A 16,408-nucleotide genomic window follows, 5' to 3' on the forward strand; every position below is an offset into this window, starting at 1 on the left:
TGAACACACTCCAGGAAGGCCACAGAAACAGGCTTCTAATCCATACAGAATAATGCACTGGTAAATTTCTTTCAGGAAAGCCCATGATTTATCTAGACTATCATCTTTACATATCTGGATCCTTCAAACTATACCAAAGGGAAAACCTCCGCTGGTGCTATGCTGACAACTGGTGGTCCTTAACCTGCCTCTTCTGAGATCAGAACCCAACGCAGCAGGTGATCAATTCATGAATTGAGCAAAAGAAAACCTACAGGGTAGGATATAGACTCATTATAGGTATGACACTTAGGGCTAAGTGCCATAAGGAGGACAAGAAAAGAGCAGTAACACGTGAAGCATGTATGGCGGAGAGGCACCACAGCCCAGAGCAGGTTTGGGTCACAACCTGGCTAAGCCATTACCATCTGCACACCCTGAAGAACAGTCTAAGATTTAACTGTTGTACCAAATTTCTAAAAAGAAGTGAAGAAAGAGGCTTACCCGCCAGAAAAGGACGTGGTGGGGTGCAGCACCTGGTCAGGTGAGGGCTCTGCATTCCGGCTGGTGATGATGGCAGAGGAGCCGCGGCGGAGAAGCTGCTCCTGGCTCCTGGCCTCGCAGAGAAGCTGGAGAGGTCCCCACAGGTGCTGGACCACCCCCGGGAGGGTGGGTGGCTCCTGCAGTCAGCTTTGCACAGGTCTCTGAGACCCAGGCAGGGAAGGGCCGGCAGATACACACGCAGGCACCAAGGGGGCTGCATGATGAGGAGCTAGATGGGATGAGCTCTGGAGAAGGAGGCCCCCACGGTCCTGAAGAGTCTGCACGGTGGCCCATCTGGTGCCAAACACCTGCCACCCACAGTGGGAGGTCTCAGCGGCTAGAGAGCCCGGGAGGGGTCGTGCACTGGGGCCCGCCCTTTGCCCCGGAATTTGCAGTTTCTCTGTGACACGTATACCATGGACGCGTCACAATTGCCAGGCTGAGTCCTCCTCTCTCCAGGGCGTGTTTGACCGCGAGAGGAGTAAGAACCTAGGGAGACGCTCTCGCAGTTTCACATTCTATTCTCGGGTTATTTGGCGCACAATACGGGCAATTTACTGTGTAAACTTCTTTCTGTGCTCCGCCGCCGGCGCCCGCTGGGCCGGCGCTCGCTGGTTTTGCGCCCTCGGGGTGCCACCACATCTGGCCGGGGTCACCCCGCCGCCCCAGCTCCTGCTTTACAACCTGGTCGCAGGCTGCTCAACCAGGATCCAGTGCCCTCATCGTCCGGGTTTTACAGCATGCCGAAAAGGTGGTACCCAATCCAGCAGGCTGGGTACTCTCCCGTGTGGGCGGGCTACCCCTGGCGAACTTGAGGGAGCGGCCGAAGCAGCAGCCCGTCCTGTCCACTCGTAATTCCATGATGTTCGGACCTTCGAGAACCGTCAGAATTCCTCCACCGGGGCGCAAAATTACTCTCCTGCGTTCACTCCCTGAGCTACCTGTTCAGGTAGCCAAGGCTGGGAAGCCGGTACCAACCAGTCACCGCCCACTTCCTCGCGCAAATGAGAGTAAGGCCATGGTCCAGGAAGATCAAAGGGAAGGCGTGACAGAGGAGGAAGGTCACACAGAGGCCGAAGGAGAGGACAACGGAAAGATGAGTCCGGACCGCAGCGGGGCTATGACAATGACACCTAGGCCCCAGGAGACCGGCGGGCTCCTCCCGCCCCTCCACTGCCCTCCCGAGCCTCCAAACCTCCTTCCGGGGCACCCAGGAGGCAACTTCAGTGAGAAAGCCCAGGTGTCTCGGACGAAGTCTTCCTCCCAAAGCCCCGCCATCTGCTCAGACGGCACTGCTGGAGACGGCCGGCCTCCCTCGCAGCCTGGCCCCCTGGCCACGGTGCTCTCTGCCCCAAGTCCGCGCTGCAGCCTGCTGCCCGAGAGGCCAGGAGAAGTGGTGCTGGGTGAAGACCACCAACCCGGCTGCCCAGAGTCACCGATGTCCGGGAAGGCGCTGCAGCGTGAGCCACCTTCAGACACCCCGCGGAGAAGCTCTTCTCCCCTGGGAGCCGCCGGCAGTGGGCGCCCCCGCAAGAGGACGATGCCCCCGCCGCTTTTTCTGCCACTGCCGCCCCCGCTGCCGCCACTGCCGCCCCCGCTGCCGCTGCTCTGGGGTCGCAGTGACCTTCCCCCGCCTCCGAAGCTTCCAGCCATGACTCGCGCCAAAACCCGGGGCACCCTGAAACAAAACAGGGACCGTCAGAGGAACAGAATCCTGAGGGATCCAAGGCAGGCCATGCGACGCCGCAGCGCCGCCCCGCCTGCCCCAGGGACCACAGGCTCCCTGCCTCCGGTCAGTCACACGTTGCAGGTCCCTCCTACCACCACCAACTTGGCCGACCTGTCCTCCAGATTCCCCAATCTGGCTGGCCTTCCACCTTGCCTGACACCTTATGTGGATCGGGTGGCAAGACACACAGCCCCCGTGGACTCTCATTCTGCTAGTCCTGCAGATGCTCTGCCTCCAGTTTCCAATCCCACTGTGGGAACTGCCCTCAAGGAGGATGCGGGCACTGCGTGTGCAGTCAGAGCAACACCACCTTCTATTTCTGACCTCTCCACACCCCTGAGCACCCCAACCCTCCCCTTCCAGCCACCCTCCGACAAAAATGAATCCCCAACACCCATGTGTGTAGATTCTCCCCCTCCCTCATACTTACTCACCCCTCTTCCAGACCGCCCCATCGCTCCCCCTGCTACAACTTCTACTGGAGTCCCTTTTACCACCACAGTCACAGCATCTCCAAGTGTAACCTTCCTGTCTCCTTCAGATCAGGACGTCACTGACATGGACACTACTCCCCCGGCTCATGCTGTAACCTTTCAGTCTCCCCCAGGTATTGGGGTGGAGCAGACACGCACTGCAGGGAGACCAGACACCACCAGCGCCATTTGTGCCGACGGTCTCCTGCCCTGCTTCAATCTTTAACTATGCCTTTCACTCCCAAACCAACCCTCACCCTACATCTGCAGCCACTGATGGGCAGCAGAGAGCCTCTGTTTTTCCCAAGCCCCCATCTGGGGCTCCGGCTGCTGTCTTCCCCGGGCCCCCACCTGGGGGTCAGGCTGTCGTCTTCCGCGGGCCCCCACCCGGAGGTCAGGCTGCCGCCATTCCCGAGCCCTCATCTGGGGCTCCGGCTGCCGCCTTCCCTGGGCCCCCACATGGTTATCAGGCTGCCGCCTTTCCCAGGCCCTCATCTGGGGCTCCGGCTGCCGTCTTCCCCGGGCCATCACCTGGATATCAGGCTGCCGCCTTTCGGGGGCCCTCATCTGGGGCTCCGACTGCCATCTTCCCCGGGCCCCCACCTGGGGGTCAGGCTGTCGTCTTCCGCGGGCCCACACCCGGAGGTCAGGCTGCCGCCTTTCCCGGGACCCCACCTGGGAGTCAGGCCGTCGTCTTCCCCGGGCCCCCACCTGGGGGTCAGGCTGCCGCCTTTCCCGGGCCCCCATCTGGGGCTCCGGCTGCCGCCTTCCCCGGGCCCCCACCTGGGGGTCAGGCTGCTGCCTTTCCCAGGCCCTCATCTGGGGCTCCGGCTGGCGCCTTCCCCGGGCCCCCACCTGGGGGTCAGGCTGTCGTCTTCCCCGGGCCCCCACTCGGAGTCAGGCTGCCGCCTTTCCCGGGCCCCCACCTGGGGCTCCGGCTGCCGCCTTCCCCGGGCCCCCATTTGGGTATCAGGCTGCTGCCTTTCCCAGGCCCTCATCTGGGGTTCTGGCTGCCGCCTTCCCGGGCCCCCACCTGGGGGTCAGGCTGCTGCCTTTCCCGGGCCCTCATCTGGGGCTCCGGCTGGCGCCTTCCCCGGGCCCCCACTCGGAGTCAGACTGCCGCCTTCCCCGGGCCACCACCTGGGTATCAGGCTGCTGCCTTTCCCGGGCCCCCACCTGGGGGTCAGGCTCTCGTCTTCCCCGGGCCCCCACCTGGGGGTCAGGCTGCTACCTTTCCCGGGCCCTCATCTGGGGCTCCGGCTGGCGCCTTCCCCGGGCCCCCACCTGGGACTCTGGTTAATGTCTCCCTTGGAACCCCATCTACGGCCTTGGGTCCTGTCTTCCCCGGCCCCACTGTGTAGGACTCCAGCCAGTGTCTTCCCCATCCCTCCATCTAGGGTTCTGCCCACTCTCTCCCCTAGCCCCCCATCTACAGCTTTTGGTCCTGTCTTCCCTGGCCCCCTCTCTAGGGCTTTGGCTCTTTCCCTCAGTCCCCAAATTATGGCTTTAGGTCCTGCCTCCCCCAGCCCCCCATCTATTGCTTCAGCTCCTGTTTTCCCCAAACCCCCATCTATGGCTTCGGCTCCTGCCTCCCCCAGCCCCCCACCTATGGCTTCGGCAGTTATCTATGCTTCAGCAGTCAGCATCTCTACAGATGTCAAACCAGTCTTTGACATCAAAGCTATGGATGCACCTCCTCCTCAGACTTTACTTTCTAGTCTACCTCTGACTCCAAGGACAACCACTACTCATACCACATGGCTCTTCCTGGTTCTGAGAACACAGCACCCAGTGGCAGCGATGCCTGGACCCGAGCCTCCACTTATTTACCTGTGGACGTGGTCAACAGAGGTACCCATGTTTCAAGTGAAGCTTGAAACCCAGAACTCACCATTGAACCCACATCTGGGGCCAACAACAGGAAGAAGCCTAACAAGTCTATTCCACTGGGAAACCCATTAGCCCTAGCACAAGATGAAAAGCTAACCTCTTCTGCAGTCCAGCCACCCAGAGGAAGGATAATGGATTCGGGTTTACCAGATCCCCTGTCTTCCACCACCACCATCAACATGCAGCCGCCCTCTGTCTACAGCTCAGGTATTTTCCCCAGGGATGTATCTGCTACTTCTGGTTTTGGAATGGATACCACAGTGCCCAGTCCTGGAGACAGTAGCTTGTTGTCTTGCTAGTACCACATGAGGCCCACTGTTGATGGGGCTGCAGCCTCTATGGCTGGTGGGAGTTTTGGGTTGGTGTGAATGCCCTAGGCCTCACTTATTCAGAAGCATCTGGCCCACCTCACTTTTGCACAGAACTGTGTGGGACACCCAGCACCACCTGTGTTCCTACTGTGGCCAGATCACCTTGGGCTCATCTCATTGCAGCTGGCTGCTGCAGTAGGAACAGCAAGCCCCCATCCCAGCATCCGGGCACATATCTGGTTCCAACTTGAATCCAAACGCCTGGGGTCTCCTTCAGCCAAGTCCAGGTGGTAGAGTCACGGCAGGGGAAACCACCATCCTTATGGTTAGAGGTCGGGGTGTTACCACTTCCCATCACTGCACCCAGGACCCACATGAGTGTAGACAAGCTACAGTTACAAATCCCATCACCATGAAGAAGAAATTTGTGTCAAGGGACAAGTCAATTTCAACTTTTCACTAGAACAACACTGCATCCATTGGATTTGCAACTGTGAGACCCACCCCTGGCTTGAAACCCACTAGAAGTTCCACCTGACTTCCAAACACAAGGGGTCCACCTGTCCAAGATCCAAGTGGTGGTGGTATAGGAGGGAACGTCATCATTCCCAGGAATGGAGGACCTGGTAGCCACACTTCCCATCAGTACAACTGGGACCCACCTGGCCAATACACCATGGGTGAACACATGGAAGGAGCCACATCTCATCTCGGATGGGAGGCCCCAGTGTCAGCACCTGCCACTGGGCTCGGAACTCATATATGCAAAGCACAGAGCGGGTGACGGGGGCCAGCACCTCACCCGCTGTGACTGGGTACACTTCTGCTGTCCCATTCACACAAAGCACCCAGGCCTCCCCAGCCCAAACCCACGTAGTACGATGGGGGATAGCACCATATATATTTAGAGAGGAATGTCTGCACTCAGAACTCCTGGGACCCCAACTCAGGGCACCCCTCTGACTTTGGAGGAGCACGATGTTGCCTTTAGCAGCAATGAGCCAAAGGACCACACGCTCAGCGATATGCACGAGTAGGTGTGTGTTGTATGTGCATGGGTGAGGAAGGTGGGTGTGTGTGTCGTGCAGGCTGAGAAGTATCTGAGCCCAGTTCAGAACTACATACCAGAATTGAGAAGTTCCATGTGGAGGATGGAAAGTAATCTGCATGTATCATCCACTATGCCATCCCTGGTTTGACTGTAAACTTGGCCGACCCAAACTTCTGGATATTTTCCCTACACTTGGAACTGGCAAGTTCTACAGCTGTCTTTAGCTGCTTCCTCTCCCCCTACCCATTTGCCTCAATGGACACTTATCTTTCCCAGCTTTATGGACAAATATGTATATAGGTAATTTATATATAAGTAAAAACTTATTCCTGTTAATCTACTACTGTTTGTGTGTCTTTACCCATTGATATATATGAGTCATGATGTGTTGAGGCAGACTTAAGGTTGCAAAATTTTCTGGGTCCCAGTGACTGGGTTGTGGAGCTAGGCATACATTATGACCATGTGTGCTGACTTCTGAAATCTGCTTTGAGTGTAAGGAGTGACAGTCCAGGAAGAACTAAGGTCCAGAGGAGGCAGAGACAGGGCAGCCCATCCTTACTTCTCTATGTCTCTCTCTCTGCCCCTGCACCACTCGAACCACACCAGAGGCCAGACAATCCCTGATGTGTGAAGACGAAACACACTTGATGGTTTTCGTTTATGAAAACGTTTAAATGTCTCTTTTGTGCATCTTTTGATCCAATTGAAACTTAGGCCAGTCATCTCTGTATGTTCCCACTTCACCCAGAGAGGATGGACTTTGTATCCAGGTTCATGTGTCTGGAGAAACAAAGGAAGAGTCCATGCCTGCTCTGTAATTGTTGAAAATTTAAGTTTACTTCAAGTTGATCATACTGCTTAAAGTATCAGAAAAGATTCTCTTCAATAACTGGCTTGGCTCTGAGATAGGCTGCTAAAATACCAAACATAAGAGGTATAACTGTGTCCAGTTCTTGCAGACCCTAGAGTTTTGCTGGGCCTCCAGGAGGTTCAATAAAGGCAAAACTCCTGACTCTCTGTAGCCTATCCTGTAGTCAGAGGGGAGAACAGAAATCAGTGTAAATTATCTGACAAGCTGGTGGTGTGGTTTAGTTGCTAAGTTGTGTCAGACTCTTTGCAACCCCAGGGACTGTAGCCCACCTGTAGGCTCCTCTGTCCACAGGATTTTCCAGGCAAGGATACTGGAGTGGGTTGCCATTTCCTTCTCCAGGGGGTCTTCCTGACCCAGAGATCGGGCCAGGTCTCCTGCATTACAGGTGGATTCTTTACTGACTGAGCCTCCAGGGAAGCCTAGTAACAAACGCAACAGAGATTGAGCAGTGTATGGGCAGAGAAACAAGGTGTTCCAGTTAAACAGTAGAACAGGATAAGTCTTACTGGGAAGGTGGAGTTTGAACAGTGTAGCGGGAGGGAACTGAGTCAGATATCTGAGGAAAAAGCATTCCAGATAATGGGAATAACCTCTCCAAGGCCCAGAAGAAGGACACCAATGCCCTAAGGGAAAAGCTAGTAAATAATGCGGCTGGAAGAAAGTCAGAAAGTGGGAAGGGAGAAGAGAAGAGGAAAGGAGGGTGGAGAAGATGTGGATTGAATTGTGGCATCATCATTTATTGATTGTGTGATCACAAAGTTAATCCAACCTTCAAACGTTTCAGTGAAATCAGTGATTTTCCTATGGCCAATTTACCTCACACGAGTTTTGGAAGGATAAAATAACACAGGGAAATGAATTATAAGCCACTGTTATTATTCTACACATAAAGACAGATAGACAGACAGATATAGAGAGTTAAGACAATTTTTTTGTCCCCCTCCACAGATTCATATATTGAAGCCCTATCCCCTTATGTGTGATGGAATTAGGAGATGGAGTTTTTAGGAGGTAACTAGGTTTAGAAGAGGCCATGAGGGTAGAGCTGTCATGATAGGATTAGCTCTTATAAGAAACAGAAAAAACACGAAAGCTTTCTCTCTCCACCATGTGAGGAGGACACAGCAAGGAGATGGCCATCTACAAGCCAAAAATGGAGGACTCACCTGGAAGTGTTTCTGCCTTGCTCTTAAGACTTCCCAGAAGTGTGAAATGTCTCTTGTTTAAGCCACTTAGTCTATGCTATTCTGTTATAGCAGCCTGAGCAGACTAATACAGGCAGGTGAGTAGGGAAAGGATAACTGATAGCTACATAGATGGAGATAGAGCATGCGTATGTATGCTTAATGAATTACTTCAAATGTCCTCACCAGGCAATTCAAATAGGAGATTCCCATTTTAAAGGGAGCATAAAAGTGCTTGCTTTCATGAAGTATACAGATGGAAAAATACTGCAGCCTAAAAATGCACAGCACTGAGCCTAATGCAACATTTCTGAGATTAGTCCTGCAAAACAAAGAACACCATCACAGAGAGGCCGACAGCCTCCTCCCGGCACCCTGCCGCCTGATTCATTTACTCCAAGTTGTTCCTCCCGACTCCAGAGGATCAAAGCTCCTGTTGCCTGACTTCAGACACTCTCCTTCCCTACCAGAAGCAGGGCTGAAATACAGTTTGCTTCTAATAGTTCCACACCTTCTCTCGGCCATGCAGGACAACATCACCAGGGACAATTTTTAACTTTTAAAATTTATAATGCTTTTCATTAAAAAACAAAAATCCTTCAAAGCTGAAAACAACAATTCTGATAAGGCAAGCACTTAGCAAATGTATGAGATATAAAGATGATTTTGAATTTCATGTTTTAATGCATTTACACAGTTGAAGCTACATCTAAATAAATGGAAATATTGTTATGAAAATACTATGTGGACATGATAGCATCTCAAATACAGAAATTCAACTTTTCTAACCCCAGTTCCCCTCTCCAGAGACAGTTTTTGGCCACAGGAATGTTGCCCCCATAATTCTAGACATTATGTTTATCTGCTGTATCCATTGTAGATCCATTTTAGCACCCTAGCATGAGGCAGGAAGATAAACTCCTACCCCCACTACTTCTCATCCCTCTTCCCTCCAATACATCATATTCATTTCATCACTTCTGCTGCCTCTCTTCTGTAATGCCATGCAATTTTTGCTGGCTTTTATTGAAGGGAGAAGTAGTAGCCTAGTGGCTAAAAGCCTTGGTTCTGGAGATGGACCACTTGGCTTGGAAGCTTTGTTCTTCAGTATATTAGCTCTGCAATCCTGAGCAATTTACTCAACCTTCCTGGGCCTCTGTTTCCTCACCTGTATGATGAGGAACTGGATGATAACCACCACTGCGTGGAGTTGCTCGTGATGATGCAAATAATAACACATCTGCAGCCTTCAATGTCCAACACACGGAAGCTCTCAAGAAATATTAGCTATAGGACATAGCTACAGTACTCACTTTCACTCTAATCTCATCATTTTCTTTATGCCTGAGACTGCTTGTGCCCCCAGTTCTGTCTTTCCCCTTGTACAGCTCACCTTTGGGCAATAGCATGTTTGCTTTACCTGTGATGATAATATTTATAATTTGTTATGCAAACACAACAAAGTGTCCTGTGTTTTATTTACAGGTTGATGCTATGGGTTGAAAACCAGTAAGTTAAATTAACTAAGTTCTGCTCGGTCCTGGGGACAACAGAATGGTAGAACTGTATTTCCCTCTCTGTAGGCATGATGCTCCTACTTCTGTCTCTATCATCAACTGTTTAAACTCATGCTGTATTTCAGTTTGCTTTTTCCTTCAACTGCTATTTTCTCACAAAATGTCATCACTTCTCCTAAAATCTGACCCACCTTCTTTTGTTCTCTTGAACCATTTCCCCAGAATAAACTATTTTTAAAATGTTCAAAGGCAACACTGTTTCCTTGCCTGGATCCCCTCCTCTTTCAGAACCCTTGCCCCTCCCCCTCCTCAGTTTGAAGCTCTAAGACCAAAGGAAGCATAAGACCCTGAAAGAAAAGAGACCAAATTGCTTTCAGGTTAGACTGGAAATAACCACTAGTTACTGATCATGAAAACGGCATAATTCTGGCCCCATCACTCCTAATTTCCTTGCCTTGTGGGAGAGTTAACAATCTGGATTTCAACCAGTACTTCAGGTCATTATGAGCCAGGTAGTCCTTATTCCATACTGTGCCCAATACTGGTCTAGGCCACGAGTGAGATCTCACCTAGGGCCTCTTACATTTCTTAAGATTAGAAATTTTGTGTGGAACTTCAGGCTAAAACTCTCGTTATTATCAAGCAGGGCATTTTCCCCACATATACCTCTCAAGAATTAGCAGGCGGCTTGTGGAAGATTTGAGAATCCCAGACTCATGAATGCATGTCTTTCTTGTCGCCGATATTTTCTTCTCAGAGATCCAGAAACACCCTTGCCTATGCTGAGCCCACCCAGGCCCTCCCTGGACCGGGCGCTGCCGTCACCCAGGGTGACGAGAGGCGAGGGGCTGCCTGAGCAGCAGCTGACGCCTCACGTGAGACGGAGCCGGGCGCGGTCCCTCAGCAGCCCCGGGACAGGGGTGTCGCCCTCAGACGCTCCTCTCAGGCCTGGAGAACGCCGCGGGTGCTAAGTGTTGAGGCCACAATGTGGACCTCCCGTATTTGCCCAAGGTGGAAAGGCTAGGAGAGACAGAAAAACAAAACAACCTTGAGAAACAGAACCAGGCTTGAAAAGTTCTCTCTCTGAGACAAGTGGCACTTTTGTCTTAAATTCACGCTAAGTTGGAGATCACACACCTTTGGTTTTTAAACTGGCAGATACTTGTTTTACAATGTTGTGTTGGTTTATGCCATACAACAAAGCAAATCAGTCATAATTATATATACATATATAATATATACGTTATATATAATATAAACATATAATTATCTATATCTGTATCTCCCCTTCCTCTTGAGCCTACCTCAGCCCTCCCCTCACTCCCCTCCAGGCCATCACAGAGTACCAGGCTGGGCTCTCCGGGTTATCCGGCAGCTTCCCACTAGTAGCTATTTCACACGTGATAGTGTCTATATGCCAATGCTACTTTGTGGCGACATGGATGAACCGAGACACTTTCTTAGAAGTAGGTTTTCAGAACATGGAGGAAAAATGAAAGCTTATGTCCAAAGAGATGGGGATGTGTGTGGGGGAGGCGGGGGGACAGTGAGATAAAGGGTGCAAAACATAAGCTCTGTCCATTTTTAATTTGCTGCTGGACTAGCCCAGGCTGTTGTACAGAAATCTGAAAACACTAAATGTGGTGAAATAGCCACATGGACAATTGCTCAAAAATACTTTTCTGTTCCCCTTGAAACAGAATGATTTTACTGATTTCATCAAATACATACCTCAAAGTGATGACAGAAAGTTGAGTAAGTTATGTGCTGGGAATTGCACTTATGATTATTAGCAAGCACAATTACAGTGCTTACACTACAACAAGTACTATTTTAAGTGCTTAGCAAGTGCTTAAGCCCATTTAATCCTCACAATTGCAATCTTAGGTAGGTATTATTTATAATACTGACTTATTTTTTTGAAACTGAGGCCCAGAGAGGTTAAAGAGCCTGTCCAATGTCGCACAGTAAGTAGATGGCAAAAACCCAGGATTAAAACAAACCATCTATACTTTCATCACTTTGCTATGTCACCTTATTACAAGTTATGTTTAGGGAAGGGACAAAAATGACAAGACTCAACTAAAAGGAAAAGGGAGAAATGAGAAAATGACTGATCCTAGAAGCTAGGCAGGGTTTAGGCTCAGGAATTTCTGGTGATGAGGTCTGGAAATAAGAATAAGAACTTTTGGGGAATATTAATTTGGGGTAGTATCTGAATCCATTGAGAAATGACTTTGTTTTCTTTAAAATTTATAAAGACCAGTTGGATGAAGAGTCATAAAGGAGAGGAAAAGAAGATGGTGGCTTAAGTAACGTCTTACTTAAGTAACCTCTTCCCTCTCGTTAGGACTTCCTGGGTAGCTCAGTTGGGAAACAGTCTGCCTGCAATGCAGGAGACCCCAGTTCGATTCCCGGGTCAGGAAGATCCCCTGAAGAAGGGAAACTGCCCACTCCAGTACTCTTGGGCTTCCCTCGTGGCTCAGTTGGCAAATAATCCGCCTGCAATGCAGGAGACCTGGGTTCGATCCCTTGGTTGGGAAGATCCCCTGGAGCAAGGTATGGCAACCCACTCCAGTACTCTTGCCTGGAGGCTCCCCATGGACAGAGGAGCCTGGGGGGCTATGGGGTCTCCAAAGAGTTGGACATGACCGAGCAACTTTTACTTTCCTTCTAATTAATAGAGGTGAGAGGACCTGTGGAGAAGGACAGAGCTCTCTCTACTAGCTGTCCAGACATGTTACCAGGATGAACAAGGAGAAAAACGGCAACCACTGTACTGGATCTGATGATCCCGCAAAGCCAAGGATTCAGGTTTTTAAGAATGGCTTATGATGGCAAACCTGCTGCATGCCGCTATTCCACTAAGTGTGCTTCCAGGCACACATCTTAACTGGGGTAATAGTTCCTAAGAGGTGCACATTTGTTCGGTACGGTTGCTGTAATATTACTACAAACTTGGTGGCTTAAAACGAAACACATTTTCTTACGGTTCTGGAAGACAGAGGTCCAAAACCAGTTTCACTGGACTGAAATCAGGAGTTGGTAGGACCATTCATGCCCCCTCTAGAGGCTCTAAGACAGAATCTGTTTTCTTGTCAGCATTCCTTGGTTTCTGGCTGCATCAATCCAAACCTAGCTTCATCATCACTTTCTCTTTGGAGTCAAATCTCCCTCTACCTCTCTCTCGTGAGGACACCAGTGATGACTGAGTACCCATCCAGGTAACCCAGGAGAATCTTCCTATCAATAACCTTAATTTAATCCCATTGGCAAAATCCCTTCTGTCATTTAATGTGACATTCACAGGTTCTGGGCATTAGAATATGGATATTTAGGGACAAGGGTATTATTCAGTACACAACAAGGAAGATACAGTTATGTTTCTCGGTTGCAGGAAATGAAGTTTAGGAGAGCAATTTTTCCCAGGTTTTACAATCTCCAGAGTTGAGGTTTAAATCCTGGCAGTCAGAGTTTAGGACACACTCTAAACAATTTCAATCTGTGTCCTTAACTACTGCATACTACTTGGTTAAGAGTCACACACAGGTATCAAGACCCAATTGAATAAAACATGATGTACTGTCTCATCTTTCACTTGTGTATTTCTGAATCTGGCCCAGCGCAGAAGAGTCCAGAAAATTGTTAAGCAGGGTTACTAAGAGAAAGCATTTCCTGTCTGATCTGCACTGAGTAATGAAAGGTTGCTATTTTTTTTTAATTGAATATGCCACCAAGTAGTGTTATCACCATTTTATATACTCAAACAACCAAACAACAACAAAAAGCTATGGATGCAAAGGTGTCAGGGTCATGTCTAAAGGCATCCTGCTGGAAAAAGAGCTGGGTACCAGATGCCGAGACCCGGATTCAGCCCATCCGTCCTGACTAAGCACCTATTCAGAGATTGTGACTCACCACCCAGCACCTGAGTCTTTATATCCCAGCTTCAAGATGGAAATTAGTTGAGGGATCACAGACACTTGTACTAATCACCAATTCATAATCTGCTAACCCCTTCCTTTGTGGGAGAGAACCTGACATTTCTAAAATCCTTTTCTGCCTGAGAGTGAGCAGAGCTGCCCTTGCTCCTCTGGCCATGACCTACTGTGCTTTGAAAAGGAGATTTGGCAAGTGCAGCTGCACACACATCTCCAATATCACACATCTATGGAAAATTCCAACCAGGTTTTAAGCCCAGTCACATTACATTTTTCTGAGGATCAGTAATGATTTGCTGCCGGGGTCCAGCCTCGGCAGGATCCAGGGGATACCCTCAGGATGAACGGCGTCGGCGAGAGAGAGAGGAGACGTGAGACTAGCATTGATAGGGCCAAGTCTGCGAGAGAGAGAGAGAGAGAGAGAGAGAGAGACAGAGAGAGAGAGAGAGAGAGAGAGAGAGAGAGAGAGAGAGAGAGAGAGAGAGAGAGAGAGAATATGACCAGACGGGGATGCAGAGAGTCTGGAAGAGTCTGGCAATGCTTTATTTTTTACCATAGCTTTTATACCCTAAGTTTGTACATTTCTAAGGGGAAGATAGTTTAACATTACGTCAGCTTGTCCTTCACGAAACCAGGGTGTTTTCTGCATACTTCTTTGTTTATGAGGGTCTTGTACATTATCTTCTGGCCTTGGGGCCTATTGACATTTTATGACCTAGGTGAATGCAAAGCTGTTTTCCGTAATCTATTCTTTAATGAACACAAAGGTCAATCCTTTTGCAGAAGTTATCAGTTAAATTTATCTAAAAGGTTTACCACACAAAGACTCTGCAGCTCCAGTGAGGCAGCCCCTGTTTAGCATTCCTGGTTAAAATTAACAAATTTAAACTCTTATTTTTCTAAATCTTTAACTATAACCACTTTTAGAATAATATTTTTATGTTCTCTCATAGGGCTTCCTCACCCCCGAAGGGCTCTGTGCCTACTAAAGACTTTAGGTGATCAGGTTCTTTATGCTGTTTTATGATTAGGATATTATAAGCAATCATGCATATTAGTACCAAGGACCTAAACGCATTTGCCAAACAAACTAAAATACCAGCAAAGGAGTTTAAATTAAAACACTCCTTTCACCCTAAATAATCTCATAAAATACCACCACCTGGGAAACTTATTGATTAAAATTCTAAATTGATTCTTATTTGGGAAGAGATCGGGGAAGGCCTTCCTGCCTGTGTCAGAGAAATTAGGGAGTAGTCCATTGAGGCAGGCATCAGAAAGACAGATATCATCTTTAAGGTGAGAGCCGGGGGCAGCTTTCCAAAACCCCTGAAAACCTGATTCGCCTTGCCCGTCAGGTTTTCTCCCCTATGGCCTCTTTAGGGGTAGGGTCTCGTGTGTTGGCTCCCGGCAATTTGCTGAGGATCAGTAATGCTCTCCGTATGCTAGCTGACAAGGGCATGATCTCTGTGCTTATTATATTCCATTTGTCAGTTCCTCTCTGACACAGTTGTCCGCAGGATTCCTTAGGAATATTTGAGTTATTTAGGCACTATTTCAGGAGTTGCTCCTGCCTGTATCCTCTCATTTCTTAATCAACAATTCCCAATAAGTAATTCAGCTGAGGTAGGTTATGAGAGGCATTCTTCCCTACTCCATGTGAATCTACACCCTGGACATCTGAATCTTCATGCCCTGTAAGTTTCAGATATGTGACATCTCATCCTCCCCATCATCACTATTTTCAGGAGTCAGGACCACAACGGTGACTGGCAAGTTCATCAACCTTTCCATTTCTTTCCCTCTTGATTGTTTCAGAGTGATTGGCGAGAGACTGTGCGTTTCGATTTTTTGAAAAGCTCAGTGGTCCAGAGACAATACTAGAATTCGGCTCTGGAGAAACACACATTCTGCTCATTGTTCTCTCTCTCTTATAGAACAGAAAAGAGACTCACCCATCACACAGTTACGCAAGGTTTACCTGCGTGCACTGCTAAGGATTTGGATAAGACTGCTAATACTCCGTGTTTCCTACAGGAAGATACTTTGCATTCCATAAAATTAAATCCACACCATATGAGAAATTTAGTCTAACCTCTTATCTATTGATTCATGAGGTTTGGCTCACTGAGATTTCCCCCTCATTCTATGGTGAAAAAAGGGAATTGCTGGCCAAAGACATCATCAAATGTTTATGTTTCCAAGTTTGCCAGTTATCTTTAACTCTATTTGGGTTGCCTTTTGCTATGCAGAATTCTTTCATTTTTCTGAAGTCAAAGCAACTCTCTTTTTTCTTTATATCTCAATTTCACACTCCGCTTAGAGAAAGACTTCCTCATAACAAGATACAAATTCTCATCCTACAGGCCTCTAGGTATTTGTTTCTTACCATGGGACATTACTCAACATATGCTATACAGGCAGTTCTCACTCTGAACAGTTTGCTCATGCATGAATTTCAGTTCAGTTCAGTTCAGTTCAGTCGCTCAGTCATGTCCGATTCTTTGCAATCCCATGGACTGCAGCACGCCAGGCCTCCCTGTCCATCACCAACTCCCAGAGTCCACCCCAACCCATGTCCATCGAGTTGGTGATGCCATCCAACCATCTCATCCTCTGTCGTCCCCTTCTCCTCCTGCCCTCAGTCTTTCCCAGCATCAGGGTCTTTTCAAATGAGTCAGCTCTTCGCATGAGGTGGCCAAAGTATTGGCGTTTCAGCTTCAACATCAGTCCTTCCAAAGGACACCCAGGACTGATCTCCTTTAGGATGGACTGGTTGGATCTCCTTGCAGTCCAAGGGACTCTCAAGAGTCTTCTCCAACACCACAGTTCAAAAGCATCAGTTCTTCTGCACTCAACTTTCTTTACAGTCCAACTCTCACATCCATACATTACAGTTATTTAATTAAATAATGC

The 16,408-nt window shown here is 49.1% G+C and overlaps 2 protein-coding genes across 2 annotated transcripts in view; both read right to left on the reverse strand.

Moving 5' to 3' along the window:
• The window catches only part of LOC136148109 (exocyst complex component 1-like), a 49,187-nt gene extending 47,804 nt beyond the window's left edge, over positions 1–1,383 (reverse strand). The window contains 3 exon segments of the mRNA XM_065907576.1: positions 484–608; positions 1,081–1,217; positions 1,302–1,383. Coding sequence (XP_065763648.1) covers positions 484–608; positions 1,081–1,217; positions 1,302–1,383 — 344 coding nt within the window.
• Positions 537–16,408, reverse strand: part of LOC136148110 (uncharacterized) — a 51,881-nt gene continuing 36,009 nt past the window's right edge. Inside the window, exon 4 of the mRNA XM_065907577.1 lies at positions 537–2,200. Within this exon, the coding sequence (XP_065763649.1) occupies positions 1,746–2,200 (455 nt within the window). The 3' untranslated portion in view covers positions 537–1,745. The remainder of the gene's footprint in view (positions 2,201–16,408) is intronic.

Source organism: Muntiacus reevesi, chromosome 16 (assembly GCF_963930625.1).
Source record: "Muntiacus reevesi chromosome 16, mMunRee1.1, whole genome shotgun sequence".
In the NCBI taxonomy this organism is placed as follows: Eukaryota; Metazoa; Chordata; class Mammalia; order Artiodactyla; family Cervidae; genus Muntiacus; species Muntiacus reevesi.